The 18,012-nt window shown below is 35.8% G+C and overlaps 1 protein-coding gene across 1 annotated transcript; it reads right to left on the reverse strand.

The window, feature by feature from the left end:
- Positions 1-39: 39 nt before the first annotated feature.
- On the reverse strand, positions 40-4,093 carry LOC121988668 (squamosa promoter-binding-like protein 12). Its single transcript, XM_042542214.1, has 7 exons — positions 3,872-4,093; positions 2,322-2,990; positions 1,836-1,972; positions 1,321-1,386; positions 954-1,196; positions 474-823; positions 40-381 (listed from the first exon to the last, which is right to left on the reverse strand). Exons 1-7 carry the CDS (start codon positions 3,922-3,924, stop codon positions 364-366), a joined length of 1,536 nt encoding a protein of 511 aa, XP_042398148.1. The 5' UTR covers positions 3,925-4,093; the 3' UTR covers positions 40-363.
- Positions 4,094-18,012: the final 13,919 nt, after the last annotated feature.

Consider the following 18,012-nt stretch of genomic DNA (forward strand, 5'->3'; position numbering starts at 1 on the left):
GGATGCACTTTTAACAACAATAAAAATAAAGAAACCCTTTTTAAATTAATTGTACATATTTCTCTGAATAAATATTATTATTAGCAAAAAATGTACACGAGGTTGAACTTGAGGAGATCTACACGAACACAATGGACGGAAGTTCACAAGAAGTAGCAAGTTAGCAAAGTACCAAAATACACGATTGGAGAGCAAATGTGCAAACATGTTTGATCAAACAACTTGCTGAGTTCAACATGCTTGCTTTATTCAACAAAGCGAGGCGAAGGAATGAGTTTTCCACACTTGGGACCATTCATCAGTTGCAAATAGGATGACTCGATGAGCCCAAAAGTAGCATCAGTAAAAGGAATTACTAGAGATCTAACGTTGAAACGAAACCTGTAACGAACAAAATGGTCTAAGCGGAGTAATTTACACTCTATTAGCTAAATTGCTAGCGCATAAACCGATAATCTGGATGGAAAACTGACCTCAGAATCAAAATCAATGCAATGGTCAAGCATATGGAGTTTTTGGGTATCTGAAAGAGAGCCTCCATGTGGTGCTTGCAGCAGATGGAATTGGTAATTGCTATTTTGCGAGTTGAATGACAGCAGAGTCGATTGCTCAAGGGGTTGCTGGTCTTGTAGCATTCCTGGTGTTGAATTGACCATACCGGTTGTAGGATCAGCGATGCTTGTGTGGTTTGCATCAATAAACTTGATACCGGAAATTTTCAGTCGCTCTGCTGGGCCGCAAGAATCATTTGACAGAAGAGAGAGAGCATGCCGAAGATCCAATGCTCTTTCAGAGTTGGGATAAAAAACAAATGCTCCCATATCTGCAAGGCAAAAAAAAATATATTAAAAATAAAATAAAAACTACAGTTATGTTCGGTAATAATGAGCAGAAAGTCATTGTAGCCAGTAGCCATTGCATTCGTATATATAGAATGCTAACTTAGACACAACCTTGATTGAGGACCTCAGCGGTGGTGCCCTTAGAGGGTAAGAGCTTGTTCAACTCATCGCAACCAGTAGAACCAATATGTGTTTGAGTAGCAGAAAACTGCAGCTGCCTGTCAGTGCATCTAGCTTTATTGGACTTTATCCGAGACTCTTCCGATTGACGTAAATGGAAACTGGTCAGACCATCCCATGAGGAACTACCCATAGGCGCCTGACCAAAAACAAGATTCATCTTACGTTCATCATCTGAAAGGAACAGACGATGATCAACAAACAAAACAGAACATCTTCATATAGCTTAGAGTGAAGAAGTACCAATAACTTTAATCTGAATTTTTTGTCCTCCGGGAAAAAAATTCATATAACTTACAGTAAGTAACAATTAAGGAATCTATCAGCAGCCAGCATGAGATCACAAGAAACAATTTTCCCTCGACTTCTCACGGTGTCAGGATCAGCAAAGCAAGGAACACAAAAACAAGAGACAACAAATTTCCATAAAGACAGATCCTTGGCTTAACAAAATGCATCAGAATAGCTTGAGAAGAGGGATAATGAAATTGAAATTCACTCGCAAAATGTCAGAGAAGAAGTCTACCAGTGGAATGTTACAAATAGAACCTCTAATGCTGCAACTAGTACAGCTTAAGAATCCATCTGAACCAATCATATAAATGGACGCGAGGCAGTAAAATATAGTATCCAACAAGATCACCAGATGAAGAAAAAGACATTTTCAAAAAGAATCTAAGAAAATCACTGAGAAAAATCCTTCAGTTTACCATAGGAAAAGAGGAATATCTTCTAGAGAAGACAGTGCCAATCTTTAACCAATTTCAATAGATCCAAGAAAGTTCTTAAATAGAGGCAAAGTTCAAGAAATACCATAATTTAATCTAGATAGGCTTGACGAACTAAATGAGATTGTTGCTGTTTGTGGCTTCCTACGACGTGCATTATGATCATATAAACGCCTGCGGCAACTTCTCTTTTTCTGATCAAACTCTGACAAATCATGGAGCCTGGAAGGTCAAAAGGGAATTTTTTTTCAGAATAGACGAGTTTTCCAACTAGAAACATCACAAAACAATGCATCATAAGTCATATAGTTGCATGCTACAAGGCAGTCCAAGGAATAGAAGAATTTATCATGGAGCACACTATAGAATACTAATGTGCTGCTGCCAAATCTATGTATTCTGCCACTTTTAACGTTGCATTTGTTCAATCCACTATAGCCATCTAAGTTGCAGTAACTATTAGACGCATCATAACCATAATGGGCAGCAAAGAGCTTAAATCAAAACTGTAACACACTTCTATCGGCAACTGATATATACTACATATAGAATTTGTGCCAAAAAACCTCACCTGCTACATTGCTGACAAAACCGGCGTGCCTGACCAGCTATGATCACCTTAGGAGACTTTGAATGGCTTTCACAGATTTTATGTTTGCGATGATACTCCTTAGCTGTTGTAAGGTCAATATTACAACCATCAACAAGGCAATAAGGGCTCAGTACGTTCTGCTGAGACAACCTGGACTTTTTGATTGTTGCTGAGCTTGACGCCAGAGATGCAGAGGGAAAGTTTTTGATGTTATTCTCTGCATCAACATCCTCAAAGTTCCTTCCAAGCTTCAAACCAGTAAGAGGCTCCTTAGGGTGGCCCGTCTCCACTGCAATCGGTGAAGTTTGAGAATCAACTACCCATGGGTAAATAATCTTGTCTGAGAATTGAAGTGTCCTTTCTGTTGGTTGAATATTCAACTCTGGCTTTCTCCTTTCAGTATCAGACAGAGAACCTATGGATGCATACAAAGAGCTTTTGTCGGACCAGTTACTCAATTCTAGAACAGAGGAGGCACCACAGCCGGATGAACATAAATCTTCAATTCTCAAGTCTATTTCTTGTGCATCCTTAGGGATGTCAATTTCCCTACCAGTGAATGCTACTGGGCTTCCCCAGTCCCACTGGAATGGAGTTTTGGAACCCAATCCATCCAAGAAGTCTTTGCAACCAATTGAAGGTGTTTTCCTGCTCGAACAAATGACCAAAATACCAAGTACAAATTATAAGTGTTATATTAAGCAAAGATGGTTCAACAACAAAAAAAAACAGCTCAAATTATCAAGATAAAAGAATGCTACCAAAAAAAAGATTATTCCGAAAACTATTCCACCTTCTTCTAGGTCTGCACCACCAGGGGGCTGGAGAATCAATTAACAAAGGTTGACTGCTCCCCAGAAAAGAAATCAAAACTGAGCATCAGATCCTGGGTATGTATCAACTTCTCCGTCTACTAATTGTTCTCTCAAGTTGTTTCCTAAACGAGATGGTTAGCACTCTCTGGCCACTCTTTCCCCAGTCTCCATTCTTCCCAATTACCATTTCCACCAGATATCTACTTGTTTTTTGACCACATTCTTCAGCCTCAAGGAAGAATTCTTTGAAATAAGACGGTGCCACTATATTTTCTTTGATATCAGTCAGAACCCTTAAAACAGAAACCCGGCTAGTAAGGTCGCAACTTTTCTTTCACCAAGCAACGCACTGAATCTAACTCGATTAAAAAAAAGGCCAGAAAAAGGAAAAGCAGGTATTTCAGGAGAAGGACACGATTGCATTAATTATCCAGGGCCAAGGTATCATCTTTTGGGGCAATAGAGAGGTATACCCTTTACCTCCACGTGGGGAGCAAAAACCGGATTTTTACTCAGTTCAGAAGCGACACAGCGACCAAGATGAGAAAACAATACTAAAAAGACGGCATCTTCAAGCTCAATTACTGGCTCCTCGCTAGGGTTCAAGCCGAGAAGAGGTGAGACCAGCTAGTACCATTTTGCTTCGATCAAAACAAAGGCATCGCGTGGTGAGCATATCAAAAAAGGAGAGGGGAAAAGGCAAGCGATTGTCACCTTTGCGCAGTAGAAGCGATAGCGGGTGGGATCCCGGCGTCCAGGTCCCACATCTCTCCTTCTCGCTCCCCTCCTCTCTGCAACGGCCCCGTGAGAAGTTTTGAGGTTGAACGAAACGGAGCAGGGCAGAGTGGAGCGGTCGAACCGGGAGCAGCAGCGCCGAGAACAACCGCTGCTTCCTCTAACGATCTCTGCGCTCGGCGAGGAAGCAAGCAACTGCGAAGACGCACGGACGGCAGAGAATATAAAGGGTAGAATGGGAATAAAAAGTATATATATAAAAAAAAAAAGTATATGGAGAGCGAGAGGGGGTGGGGGGCGCGGATTTTACTCTGCACTTGTTTATCGTACACATTTATAGATAATTAGAGTATAAATCCGGATGGCTGGACGCTCCACCGAACTCTCTGAGAATCAAGGCATTCAGATTTGTACTCATTGCTCATGAGTATATATTACACATCTTTACTCTGTATATTCTGAGACTATTCTTATATATTCGGACACCCGGATGTCTCCTAGACATCTCGATTCTCAAAAATGAATCGATAGTCACAAAGTGTTCCGCAGAAAGATGTCATGGTTCTCCAAGTGGTATACAATCACATGGAAATCATTGAGGATGTCTTTGAGTCGTGCATGCAGTTGGGTGACCGTCTCTCCGGGAAGCATTTTAATGTTAAATAAATTATTCAATAAAAGATCTTTCTTATTTACCTTTGATTCGTCGATTCCCTCGTGTAATTTTACCAGATGATCTCAAAGTCCTTTTGTGTTGTTGTAAGGCCCAACTCGATTCAATTCTTCCATAAGGGGCTCACATCAGATGGTGTTAATTGTTTTGTAGTTTAGTTGTGCCTTCTTAATCATTAAGGGAATTCAGTCTTCTGGTTCTATTGGCTTTCCATCTATCATCGGAGGTGTGTATCCTTTAAATATGGTGAATCAAAGTTCGATGTCGGACTTGAGGTAGAACTTCATTCTGTTTTTCTAGTAGCTAGAGTTTTCCCCTTTGAATAGCGGGGGGCGGACAATGCTGTAACATTCTTGGTAGGAGTTCGATATTATTACAATCACAGAATTAACAAACGAAATTTCCAAGACTCTTGTCTTGGGATTAACAGTGTGAGATAAACGAAAGAAATGTATAAGAAAAATCTCTTTAAAGAAAAAGAAAAAAATTTTAAAATTTGCTTGAAAAACTATTAAGTAATTTCAGAGTGACCTGCTCTGATATCAATTGATAGATAAAAAAAAACGATAGAGGCCGTTGAATATCGCTAGTTAAAACTTTTTCTTTTGTATGGTAAAATCGTTAAAGTGCAGCGGAAAATAATAAGACAAATTCAGTTACTTGATTCAGAGCCTATGTCGACTCCTACTCTAAGACCCGCGATCCTTGATCGCATCGTGACTAATCCACTATAACTGTTCTTTCCGAAATCTTCGGAAAGAAGCAATTGGTATGAATGAAACTAGAAGATAGTAACACACCACTATTTTCTTGAAATTAAAACAATGTAAGTTAGTTAAAATTATACCACCAATAAGTAGAAGATGAAGCTCTGTCGACACTTCTTGATAGAGCAGTTTGCTTGTGAAGATGAAGTGTAAAGTAAGAGCACGAACAACAACTTTGCATAGAGATGAATTGAGAATTGATGATTTTCCTTGGAACTCGAGCTCCCCTTATATAAGCCTGGTTCAGTCGACTAATCCTTTCAGTCGACTGATCATCTTATCAGTCAACTCAATCTCTTGCTTTCCTTCTTTGACGAGATTCGATCTCTGCGTATTTATGAGCATTTATGGTTCAGTCAACTGATCCCCCTGATTAGTTGACCAATCTGTGCAGTTTCCTTGTTCATCGAGATTCGTCATTAATTCTTTGATAGTTCGGTTGACCGATCAGTTACTTTACCAAACTTTACTTCGGACTGATCATTGTTATGTATCAACTTGGTTCGGTCGACTGATTCATGGGTTCGATTGACTGATCAGACCGGTTCCTATAAAACAGAGTTAAACAAAATATTCCTGTAAAATAAGGCGACGACAATAATATATGATACATGAGTAGTAATTAACGGTAAAACTGTCTTGATCTCAATTTGGAAATCTTCCCGGTTTCTTCAGTTGGATCAACGACCTAAGGTTGTTCCTTTCTGGAACACGACGTCACCGTCGCTTCTCTCCAGTTGCTTACATCAACCTACCTACCAAACATTGGTCCTCTAGACCTGTTTGGACTTTACCGTTTAGTATCGGATCGACTCACCAGGGCTTCCTCTTGATACCAGGTCCTCCAGACCTATCGAGCTTCCCTGCCAAGTGTTGGGTCCTCTCGACCCACTTGAACTTCCTACCTAACTTCCACAATCCGCTAAGACTTGTCCCGTTGAGTAAATATCCTGCGCACTTAGTTAACTTATTAAATCATAACAAGACTTAACTTGAACCTTTGACAATATGAAAACTCAGGTTCGATTCTGGCGCGCCATGCACCAACAAAATAAGCATACAAAAGGCGATTAATAGATAAGTGTTAGAGCATGTGGCGAACTTATAACTGATTGTATGTCAAAATTTTCACTTGTCAATGAACAAACTTGACTTAATTGGGTTGTCACTACCTTCATGGAAAGTCATAATCATCCACTCTCGACTCCTTCAAAGGTACATTTGTTACGCTCAAATCGTAATGTTTCAACATAAAAAAAAAAGCTTTGACTTAACAGTTTTCAAAGGTCAATATGTCAACTTGTCAATAAATATGATTATTAGAGATAGACTATGGAGAGCCTGAGTGAGTATGTTGCACCAAAAGAGATTAGAAAATTTGAGAAGGAGCTAACAGATGAACAAAAGAGTATCGATGTTGAAACATTGATCGAGTTATTTACATTTAAGAAAGAGAAACATTCAGCTTTTTTCTTTGATTACGAGATTAATTCAGATAATAAATTTAGTAGGTATTTTTGGACAAATCATGTATCATTGACAACATATAGTATATTTGGTAATGTAGTTATATTTGATACAACATATAACATCAACAAACATGGATTAATTTTTGTAACATTTGTAGGAGTTAATCATCATGATTAGACAATTATTTTTTGTTGCAGTTTGATAAGTAATGAAAAAATTAAGTCTTTTGTTTGGTTGTTTAACAAGTGTATAGAAGTTATATCTATAGGTGCACCAAACGTGATCATTACTGATCAAGATCCTACTATGACAAAAGTCATTCCCCAAGTTTTTCCTTACACAGTGCATCAATATTGTTTGTAACACATACTTAACAAATCCCTAAATAAATTGAACTCTTTAATTTTTCGTGAATACTATCAAAGCATAAAGAATGTTATTGGAAAGTCTACAACACCTGATGAATTTGAGAAATCATGGGAAGAAATTATCAAGTATGCTAACTTGAAGAAAAATGATTGGTTATTATTGATGTACGAATTGTGACATAAGTGGGTGCCAACATATTTTAGCCATGTATTTTGTGTTAGAATATCAATTAGTCAGAGATCTAAAGGCTCACATTCATTTTTTAAGAAGTATGTCTCAAATAAGAACTCATTGATAGATTTTATTACCCGTTTCAATCAGGTACTGAGACGCCAAAGATATAATGAGTTAGTTGTTATCATATTTATATGAATGAGCATCCCATGATTAAGACAAATTAACCAGTGGAAACTCAAATGGTTAAGTTGTACATGAAAAAAAATGGGTGGAGTTTTAAAGTGAAATAAATAAGAATCATAGTTATTATGTGCGACAAACATTTATAAGAGTTGAGTTAGTGGTTTACCATGTGATAAATTTTTAAAGTTGTTTCTCCTTCAAACCAAGTGTCCTCACTTATGACAAACAAAGGGACTATATATTCTGTAGTTGTAGGAAATTTCAATTCGAAGGCATTCCATGTAGGCATATTTTGTAAGACCCTTGGTGGCCGGCTAAAGGGGGTGAATAGCCCTGTAAAAAAAATAAACACCCTTTCTCGATCTTTATAAGCTTTTATTAAAAAACACTTGCATAAAAAGAATTAAAAAGCTAAAAGAAAGAGGCACAGAAATAGTTACTTGGTTTACAATCAACGGATTGCTAATTCAAGAAAATTAAAGCTCACTAAAGTCTTCTTCGGACGGAGAAACCTCTTATAGCAGTCAAAGCTCACAACTATAAAGCTAAAGTCAATTAGAATTGATTACAAATATTGATTTTAGCTTCTGGGATCAGGGCTGTATTTATAGCTCTAATCGAGACGCTTGGAAGGGTTCCAAGCGCCTGAAAGAAAATAAAACTTTATCCTCGTCGCACCGGATCGCGACAATATGCATTTTGATAAGTTTTCTGGTCCAAGCCCCGGAGGGGTTCCTGACTCCCAGATCGGGCTAAATTGGGCTCAACTATGGCGCGTACTAGGGGCGCCCTGGCTGCCCCAGGGCGCATGGACCTGATCCAGGCGCCCGGACCCGGTCCGAGTGCTAGGAATAACTCCGGGTGCTTGGACCCAAAAGTCAACTCCTCATTGACTTTTTTGGACCAGGACTTCCGCTCCATCTCTGCTCGCTTGGGTTTGAGTTTTCCGCTCCAGCTCTGTTTACTTGGGTGATTTCGACCATTCGGAATAGGGCTCACCCAAACCTATCTTCCGACTTTCTCGTGCAACCTTCTGTTTCAGCTTCTCGTCCCTCGAAAATATTACGCGCCTCCTTCTCATCTGCCAACGTACTCTTCCGCAGCGCCTCATCCTTCAGATGCACCAAGCCCGTCGGTACTCTCCCATGTCATCCTTCTCGCTAGCTGCGTCTTTCGCTTGACTTCCTATGTTCCTAAGTTCCTGCACACTTAGACACAAGGATATTAAAACACAACATGACCTAACTTGACTTGGTTGATCATATCAAAAGTACCATGGGGTGCTTACATATTTTAGCTTATTTTCGTATCAACCAAGTACTTCATTTACCTGATGAATATATATTCAAATGACGGGCATGAGATACAAAGGTTGGAGCAATATATACTTTGAGGAAGCAAAATTTCATTGATAATCAATAAAAGTTTTTAATGTCAAGACACTTGAGGTTATCCTATAAAGCTTTAGTATTAATTAATGGTGCATCTTTGGCTGATGAGAAGACAAACTTCTTGGATGAAAAATTTGATTGTATCTAGAGCAAATTTCAAAAGATGAACACTAGTAGAAAATGTGACAATGAAAGTCAAAGGAAGAAATCCATGGATGGAACCCTTGTTATTCTTGATCCTTTTTTAATAAGAACGAAGGGATGTGAGAAAAGACTGAAATCATCAAAGGAAAAGTTAACCTCAAAGTTTCAATTATGTTGTGAATGCGGGCATCAAAGTGTATCACATGATAAACGTAATTGTCCAATTTTACAACAAGGGTATGTCTTGATTAATTCTGCATTTATATTATATTTTTGTTTGAAACTAATTATTTTTATTAAATTTTATAAATATGACGATATGTCAATTGTCAGATTAATTGTATATAATCATCATAACAGCGATGATGACACATATGAAGAAGACTTGACATCTATCTATTAAATATTTTTTTTACAAAACCATTAACTATTTTTGTTATTGTTAGGAGTAGGTTATATAGATATTTAATCTTTTATAATTATATAATTTTTTTAATATAATGGTAATTCTAATATGCTTTTGTTAAATGATGATAGTTGGATGGAAAGAAGAAAAATTATTAGTATAGAAGATATCTGATCCTTTAATGGATATGAGTATGAGGATGGATGTTCGATCCCCGATGGGTATAGGGATGGAGGATATGAAATTCGATCCAAACCTGACTCATTATCATCCTTAATAAATATTGAAGCTTTATAGGATAACCTCGAGTGTCTTGGCATAAAAATGCTTGTGGATCATCGATGAAATTTTGCTCTCCTAAAGCATATATTACTTTAACCTTTGCATCTCATGTTTATCGTTTGAGTATATAGTTATCAGGTAAATTAAACACTTGGTTGATACGGAAAAAAAAACTAACTTGGTTAATACGAAAAAAAACTAACATATGCCTGCATGGAATGTCATCGAACTCAAATTTCCTATAGCTGCTAGACATGTAGTCCCTTAGTTTGTCACACGAGAGGACTCTTGGTTTAGAGAAAGAACAATTTTGAAAATTCATCATATGGTAAACCACTAACTCAACTGATATAGATATTTGTTGCACATAATAACCATGGCTCTCACTCATTTCATTTTAAAACTCTACCAATTTCTTTTTTTGTGTACAACTTAACCATTTGAGTTTGCATTGACCAATTTGTCTTAAACATGGTATGCTCATTCATATCAATATGGTCAGCAACTAACTCATTATATTTTTAATGTCATAGTGCCCTATTGAAACAGATAATAAAATTCATCAATGAGTTCTTATTTGAGATATACCTCTTAAAAAATGAATATGAGCCTTTATATCTCTGACTATTTGACATTTCAATGCAAAACACATGGTTAAAATATGTTGTCACCTATTTGTGTCATAAGTCATACATCAATGACAACTAAAGGGTTCAATTTATCTGAGAATTTGTTAAGTATGTGCCATAAATAATATTGATATACTGTCTTAGGGAAAACTTGGGCAATGACTTTCGTCATAGTAGGATCCTGATTAGTGATGATCACGTCTGATGTACCTTTAAGCATTACTTCTATGTACTTGTTAAGCAGCCAAATAAAAGACTTAGTTTTCTCATCACTTGTAACACTGCAACAAAAAATAATTGTCTGATCATGATGATTAACTCCTATAAATGGTGCAAAAATAACTTATATTTGTTAGTGTTATATGTCATATCAAATATAACCATATCACCAAATACATTGTATGTTGTCCTTGATACACGATCTATCCAAAAATACCTACTAAATTTGTTATCTGAATAAATTTCGTAATCAAAGAAAAAAATAAATTATTCTCTTTCTCGGATATAAATAACTCAATTAGTATTTCGACATTGATACCCTTTTATTTATCCCTTAGCTTTTTCTCAAACTTTCTATTATCTCTTTCGCTACAACCTACTCGCTCAGACCCTCCACTCTATGTCTAATAATCATATTTGTTGACAAGTTGACATATTGACCTCTGAAATCTATTGAGTCAAAGCTTTCTTTATTACTGAAACATTATGATGTGAGCATAACAAATGCACCTTTGAAGTAGTCAGATGATTATGACTTTCCATGAAGTTAGTGACAACCGATTAGGTCCAATTTGTTCCTTTACAAGTGAAATCTTTGACATACAACCAGTTCTAACTTCGTCATATGCTCTAACACTTATCCGTTGATCACATTTTGGATGTTTATTCCATCACATTTGATTTGTATGTCCTTTTTTAAAGCACACAAATATTTTCCAGACGACTTCATTTGTCTTCTTATTTTTCTTACTATTGTTTATCTTTGCATTAAATCTAGTTTCTTGTGCATATTGGTTATAGAGAGAAAATGCATTCTCTATTAATGAGACTTTAATTTCATCCTAATTTTTGGCTTTTGAACATTTGCAATTTGGGAGAATGTATAACTGCCCCTCGTCATAATTTTCTTCCATTATTGGGGAATGTCAGATTCTTCAATTATTTGAAGTTGTCAACTAGGTCTTGTTGTACCACAGAGATTCAAGTTGTTAAGAGGAGTAGAGGTTCTAGTCTGAGTTAACAATCTGCTTTAAACATTACATTACAATAGGTAACTCAAACAATAACATATCTCATATATTGTGTAAGTTGTCATAAATTAAAGATAATGCTTAAGCATTGCAATTTAAAGAATTTTGAAATTTGATCCAATAATTCTTCTCAAAATAATTTTCTCTAGCAGCATTGCAAATGTGCATACTAACCAGAACGTTGTAGCAATTACCAAATCGTAACTGTTACAATGTGGTTAGACTAGAACGTCGTTGTAATTACAATTTCATAGCTATTAGTCTAAGAACGAGGTTAGACCAAAACTTTGTAGTGGCTACAATTTTGTAGCTACTATAACATGCCCACCACTTTATAGTAGCTATAGAACCATAACTACTACAACATTCTGGTCTATGAACATGGTTAGACCAGAATGTTGTAGCATCTATGATTTTATAGTTATTACAATGTGTCTACTACTTTGTAACAGCTACGGAACCGTAACTGTTACAACATTTTGGTCTAAGAACATGATTAGATTAGAACATTGTATCAATTATGATTTCATAACTGTTACAATGTGCATACTACTTTGTAGTAGCTATGATTCGCTATAACGTTCTTAGACCAGAATGTTGTAACAACTATGAAATTGTAGCTATTACAATGTGGTAGGACTACAAATAAGAATGTTGTAGCAGATATGGTTTCATAGCTACTATAATATTGCATAAACCATAAAACTATAACATTTGGATGAAGGAGAAAGATGTTTAGGGCAGGTACAAAGGGGAGCACACTGCTAATAAACTGCGACAGACAGGCTTGGTGAGGTGATGTGACACCAAGGGAGTTGATCGATGAAGACGATGATCGACGACTCTGGAAGGTGGGTTGGCATCGAGGGAAACGAGGGAGTTCGAAGGATGATTCAAAATGTTTGGATTTTTATAGAGGAAAAGAGTTTTTTAATTTGATGAAGCACTACTAAATTAGAAAAATAAAAAAAAATAATGATGGAGCACTGTAACAATGAAAATTGCATAACGAGAATTAGGAAGCATATAAGTTGTGTCTACATAGACACGTTGTAGCACATTGTACCGGTATATATAATCGATTATACTAGTTTATTAATAATTATATCATGGGTCAATAAATCATGCCTAAATGATAACTTAGGTCGAATCTAGGTCTAAATCGGAGTTTAACCCGAGCTAGAGCTCAAAATAACTCAAAAATTCTCATACTAATAATGGCTTAAATCCATACCATTTTATACTTAAACTCATTGTATTAAAATATGATTACGCTCATTCGTCTCTCACAGTACTTCTTCAGATTATGTGAATAGAAATAAATAATAGGGCCAACTTATAAATTTATTGAATTATATAAATATAGTAGTAAAAAAATATATCATTTTATATTTAAATCATTAATATTTTTTTTAATAATTTAGATATTCAAATAATACGCGATCAATTATTATGGTTGATGACTTTATTTTATATAAAGGACGGATGTATTAGGATAAAATATTTTTTATTTATTTATTTTTTATCATGAAACTCATGATATTAAGTTGCATGAGGTGAATGATATCATTTTTTTTTTTACGACTTTATTCTTTATTTTTATCTTAATGTGTTTATTTTTATTTTAAATTTATGTTTTATTCAAAACTATTATATTAATTTAAACGGCCGGTCTAATTCTGTAAATAAAGTTATTTTTCTTACCATTCCAATTTTAGCTACTTTTAAGTGACATGTGATAGTTTTATTGAATTTTTTTTTATATAATCAAAACTAGCCTAATGTGTCTAGGATCCTACAAAATCGTTATATATATATATATATATATATATATATATATATATATACCAATTTAGATCATTCTAGTCAAAATTATAATATAAATTTAAATTGCTCGAAATTTAGAAACGAACATTTTTATAGATTCTCTTTTTTGAAATTGTTATATATTCAAATTTAGATTATATTATTTTGAAGTCACCCTATGCGTTTTTTTTTTTTTTTTCAAATTTACCTAATTTAAAATCATATAAAAGTTTCTCTTCTTTTGAAGTCATTATATATGTTTATATTCTCAAATTTAAATTACATTAAGTGATATAATAGTTTTATTAAAAATTATCATGTAGACTTAAACACTACTCAACATTCAAGAATAAATACTTCTATTCTAGGCGTTTCTATATATATATATATATAATCTTATTGACTTTGTTCATGGGCGACTGCTGGATGATTTTTATAATTATTATATAAATTCAAAATTAATCTAATTCTATAAATAAGCACTATTTTGTATTTAAAAAAAGAAACATTACGAAAGTCACTAATTATACATTCTTTTTCCAATTTAAATGGTTTAAGACTATGTATATTTTAGGCTAAAAATATTATTTGTATACAAGACCCATGAAGCTAAAATTTACTTATTTTGGAATTGTTTAAGTTTATAAGTTAGAAAAATATTTTATAAATATTTTTTTTTTAAACATATATATAGCTATAAATGGAGAATAACTAAAAATAAAAATAATTAATAAAAATAATAATTAATTATAGTAAAAGATGATTACAAATATCCCTTAAATTAGGAGAGAAGCTAGTTTCACAACGATATAAATCAACATTTATTTATTTGGTGGTCTTTGAGTTGAAATTTATATGGGTATTTATTTTAATAAATTTTAAATTTTTAATGGATGTAAAATGAATTTATTTATTTATATTTTATTATGGAACGATGATATTAAATTGTTTGAGATTATTTGGACCAAGATGTCGAAATAAAATATTGAATTGCAAAATGAAAGAATAATAGAGTTGATCATCACACATTATTTTAATACCAAATAATAACATTTAAAAAGTAATATAATTATTTTAAAATTCTATTGAATAATATCACGTGTTTTGTTAATTATATAAAATATTGATGTTAACTCATTTTTAAACTAAAATATTTAAAAAACTAATATATTAATAAAGGGCAAAAAAAGAACAGAGAAAATATTTAAAACTAAAGATTTACTTGTCACGTGATTAAGAAATGTATATAGGATACAAAGTCAAAGTTAATGTGGGGATAACCACGTGTTTACTATTATTCATTAAATTATATATTTTTTAATATAAAGAAATGATAAAAATTATAGGGATGTCCTACCTATGCTAATAAAATAAAATATATTACTGATTTTCCTATGTATCAAAATATTTCCACCCCAAAAACCTTAATAGTTGAGTTATTAAATTCCTCGTGGGAATAAAAATGATTATTTATTAAATAAAATATATTATTGATGTCCTATTACCATACGTTTTCTTTCTTCTTGTGAGAATTTAGACAAAAATTGTTATATATATATATTCTTTATAAAAAAATATTTCTTTTATTCTCTCTTCCCTTCCGCCTTCTACTCAAAACAACGGTAAAATTGTTTCCCAAATGTAAATTTCCCTCACTCTTGCTCCTTCCTTCGCTGTCGTCTTTCGTCGCAGCTTGCTCCTGCCGACAAGCAAAGCAAAGGTGCTATAAGTTAAGCACAACTTATAGTTACATGCTTATTCTTGAGCTGGTTGAAAGCTCCCCAAACTGTCATCGAACACATAACTGACGCTAGTTTGTTTAGTACCCCCTCTTCATTCTCGATCGTAAGCCTTCTACTTCGTTGTCTGTTTTTTAGTTCTTTACAATATTTTTTAGCTTTGATATATCCTACAACGCACAAGCCCTAGCTACTTTCTTACCAGTTTATACTTATATAATTTATAGGGAATTTATCAAACATCAATTCCCATATTTCATAAACAATGGTAATTCGTTTCATTTTAAGTTGTAATTCCCAACCGTAATCCTAATATATATCAGAAGGATTTATACTACAACGTATAATCCCGTCTGAAAGCTAAGAAAACGGAATTACCGGAATGATGTGGTTGGATTAATGTTGACCGAGTTGCCATGATTCGGAGGGGAAGGGTGTGATGAGCTGTCTTCAATATTGATCAAGTTGTCAGAAGGCCTTTGATCAACGCTACATGCAGATGGCGATCGGATTGCCCCGATCCCTAACATCTCGATGCTTGAGGCAGATTCCATGAATATATAAAGAGCAAGATAATAGCAAAATAATGAAATGAATAAAGAGTGAGTACGATGACATACCCTGACCTAAGGGGATGCCTTCTGGTGGATCGATGAGTTGGTCGTCGTGTTGATCGAATCATCGTGACTCGGAAGAGTAGATGAATGTGAGTCAGATGAGGAGTTGGATCTAGGGGTCTCAACATGGAGCTGGAGATGGCGACACAGAACCATGTTCTTGTTTAAATTATTGCACTCATGCTCTTGTTTAAATTCCATTATTTATTATTATGTTTTACTTAACTTTGAACCATATTATCATAATAAAAAAGGAAGAGATTGTTGGTGTGGGAAGCATTTGACGATTGAACCTGTGTTTTGATTATGTCAAAGGGTCCAAAGTTAAGTTGTTTTGTTATCTAACGAGTTTGAATGAGATTGCAGGAAAGTCCTAAGTGTGCTTAGGCAAAAGTCCTAGTTGCTGTTAGGCAAAGGGAAAACCCTAGGGGACGGTAACCCTAGGGGACGGTAACCCTAGGTTCTACGGGGCGGTAACCCTAGGCGGAAAGTCTTGGCGGGTCGAGAGTTTCGGGCAAAATCCTAGGAGGTGGTAACCCTAGGTTGAAATCCTGGTATCGTGAATAGGGTGGAAGACTGGACAGGTCGTGGAGCAGACGTCCAGCATGAAGACCAGAAGCTTCGGACGCTAAGCAAAAGTCCAGTTGGTCTGGAAGATCAACTGGAAATAGGTAAACTCTTATGAGTGGAGTAGGTGAGGGCGCGTTTCTCGGTGAGGGAACAGTAGGCGTTGGTTCGACTTAAGGTTTCTCAAGGAGAAATCTGAAGTCAGAATCAGACAATCCGGTGACTATCAAAATTATTTTTATTTGTCTTATTTTATTGTACTAACTTTGTTTTACAGGGTATACTTTATTTGTAGACTAACATACCTTGCATGACGTAAAGTGAACAAGAAAGCCTCGGATGAACAGTCCCCGGGCGCCCTCCATGGATCTTAGAGGTGCCTCGGGTCATGTGGTCAACAATCCCTCAGCAAGGCACGAGAACGCCTTCCATGGAGCTTGGGGGCGCCCTGGACGTTGGATGGAGAGCGCCCTCCATGGAGGTTGAGGGCGTCCTGGATGCTAATTGAGGGCACCCTCCATGGAGCTTGGAAGCACCCTCAGAAGGATAAGCAGCGACGAAGCAGGGCTTATCCATGCGCGGCTGACCCGGGAATTGGAGGTGCCCTCAATGAGGTTGAGGGCACCCTCAACATGCTATATATGCTTGGTTTGACCAGCAACAAGAATACAACAAAAACTGAAAATGCAATCTTTCTTCTGTGTGCTGCTCAAAGGATGATCCAATAAAGCTGCAACTCGACTCCGAGGACCAGAAGCTTCAAGTTTACTAATTCCTTATTTGTCGGTATAAATTTTTCGTTTATATTGTACTTCAAATTGTAATTTACGAATTGATAGTGATTGTCCGAAGTAAACGCTCAACGAGCATAGACCTTGGAGTAGGAGTCGCCACAAGCTTCGAACCAAGTAAAACCCTTGGCGTTTATGTTTGTGTTTTATTATTCCGTTATGTATTTAATTGAAGTTTTTCAAAAAGAACGTGAAAGTCACGAGCACTATTCACCCCACCCCCCTCTCCCTCCCTCTCGCGCTTTCGATCCTAAATATTTGAATTCAGAAAAAACAAAGAAGAGGAAGAAAAACTTAGGATCGCTTGTGAATCTTCTTCCTAGTCGCTCCCGATGGCTCCTCGATGAATAGATGGCTTCGGAACACTTTGAAGACTTCTTCTCTAGCCTCCTTGGAGTCCTTGGATGATCTCCTAGGTCGAGATCTCCAATCCAATGGAGAAGTCCCTTTAAATAGTGCTAGAAATCAGGTGTCCATACGGGGCGTGCCGCTTGACACGAGCATTCACATGGAGTGTTAGATCTGGCAAGTCACAGCCTGTGCCACTAGGCACCAGCGCCCGTGTCAACATAGTTGAGTGGGGCACGACCTATGTCGCTGGGCATTGGTAGGTCGTGGTAGGGGACAGAGTCGGGCACAAGTCGTGCCCCTGGAATGACCACGCGTGACGAGACACTTGAACCTATTACAGATCATACCACTGGGCACGATCACATGTGGTGAAGCACCCGAACTTACCATAGTTTAGACATAGGCGATAACAGATATTATCTAATAGTAGCTGTTACTTTGGACATTTAAGTATTGAATTATTTTCTCAATATTGATAATTTAGATAGTATTTCCGAAAAAATCTTTC

Source organism: Zingiber officinale, chromosome 6B (assembly GCF_018446385.1).
Source record: "Zingiber officinale cultivar Zhangliang chromosome 6B, Zo_v1.1, whole genome shotgun sequence".
Lineage (NCBI taxonomy): Eukaryota > Viridiplantae > Streptophyta > Magnoliopsida > Zingiberales > Zingiberaceae > Zingiber > Zingiber officinale.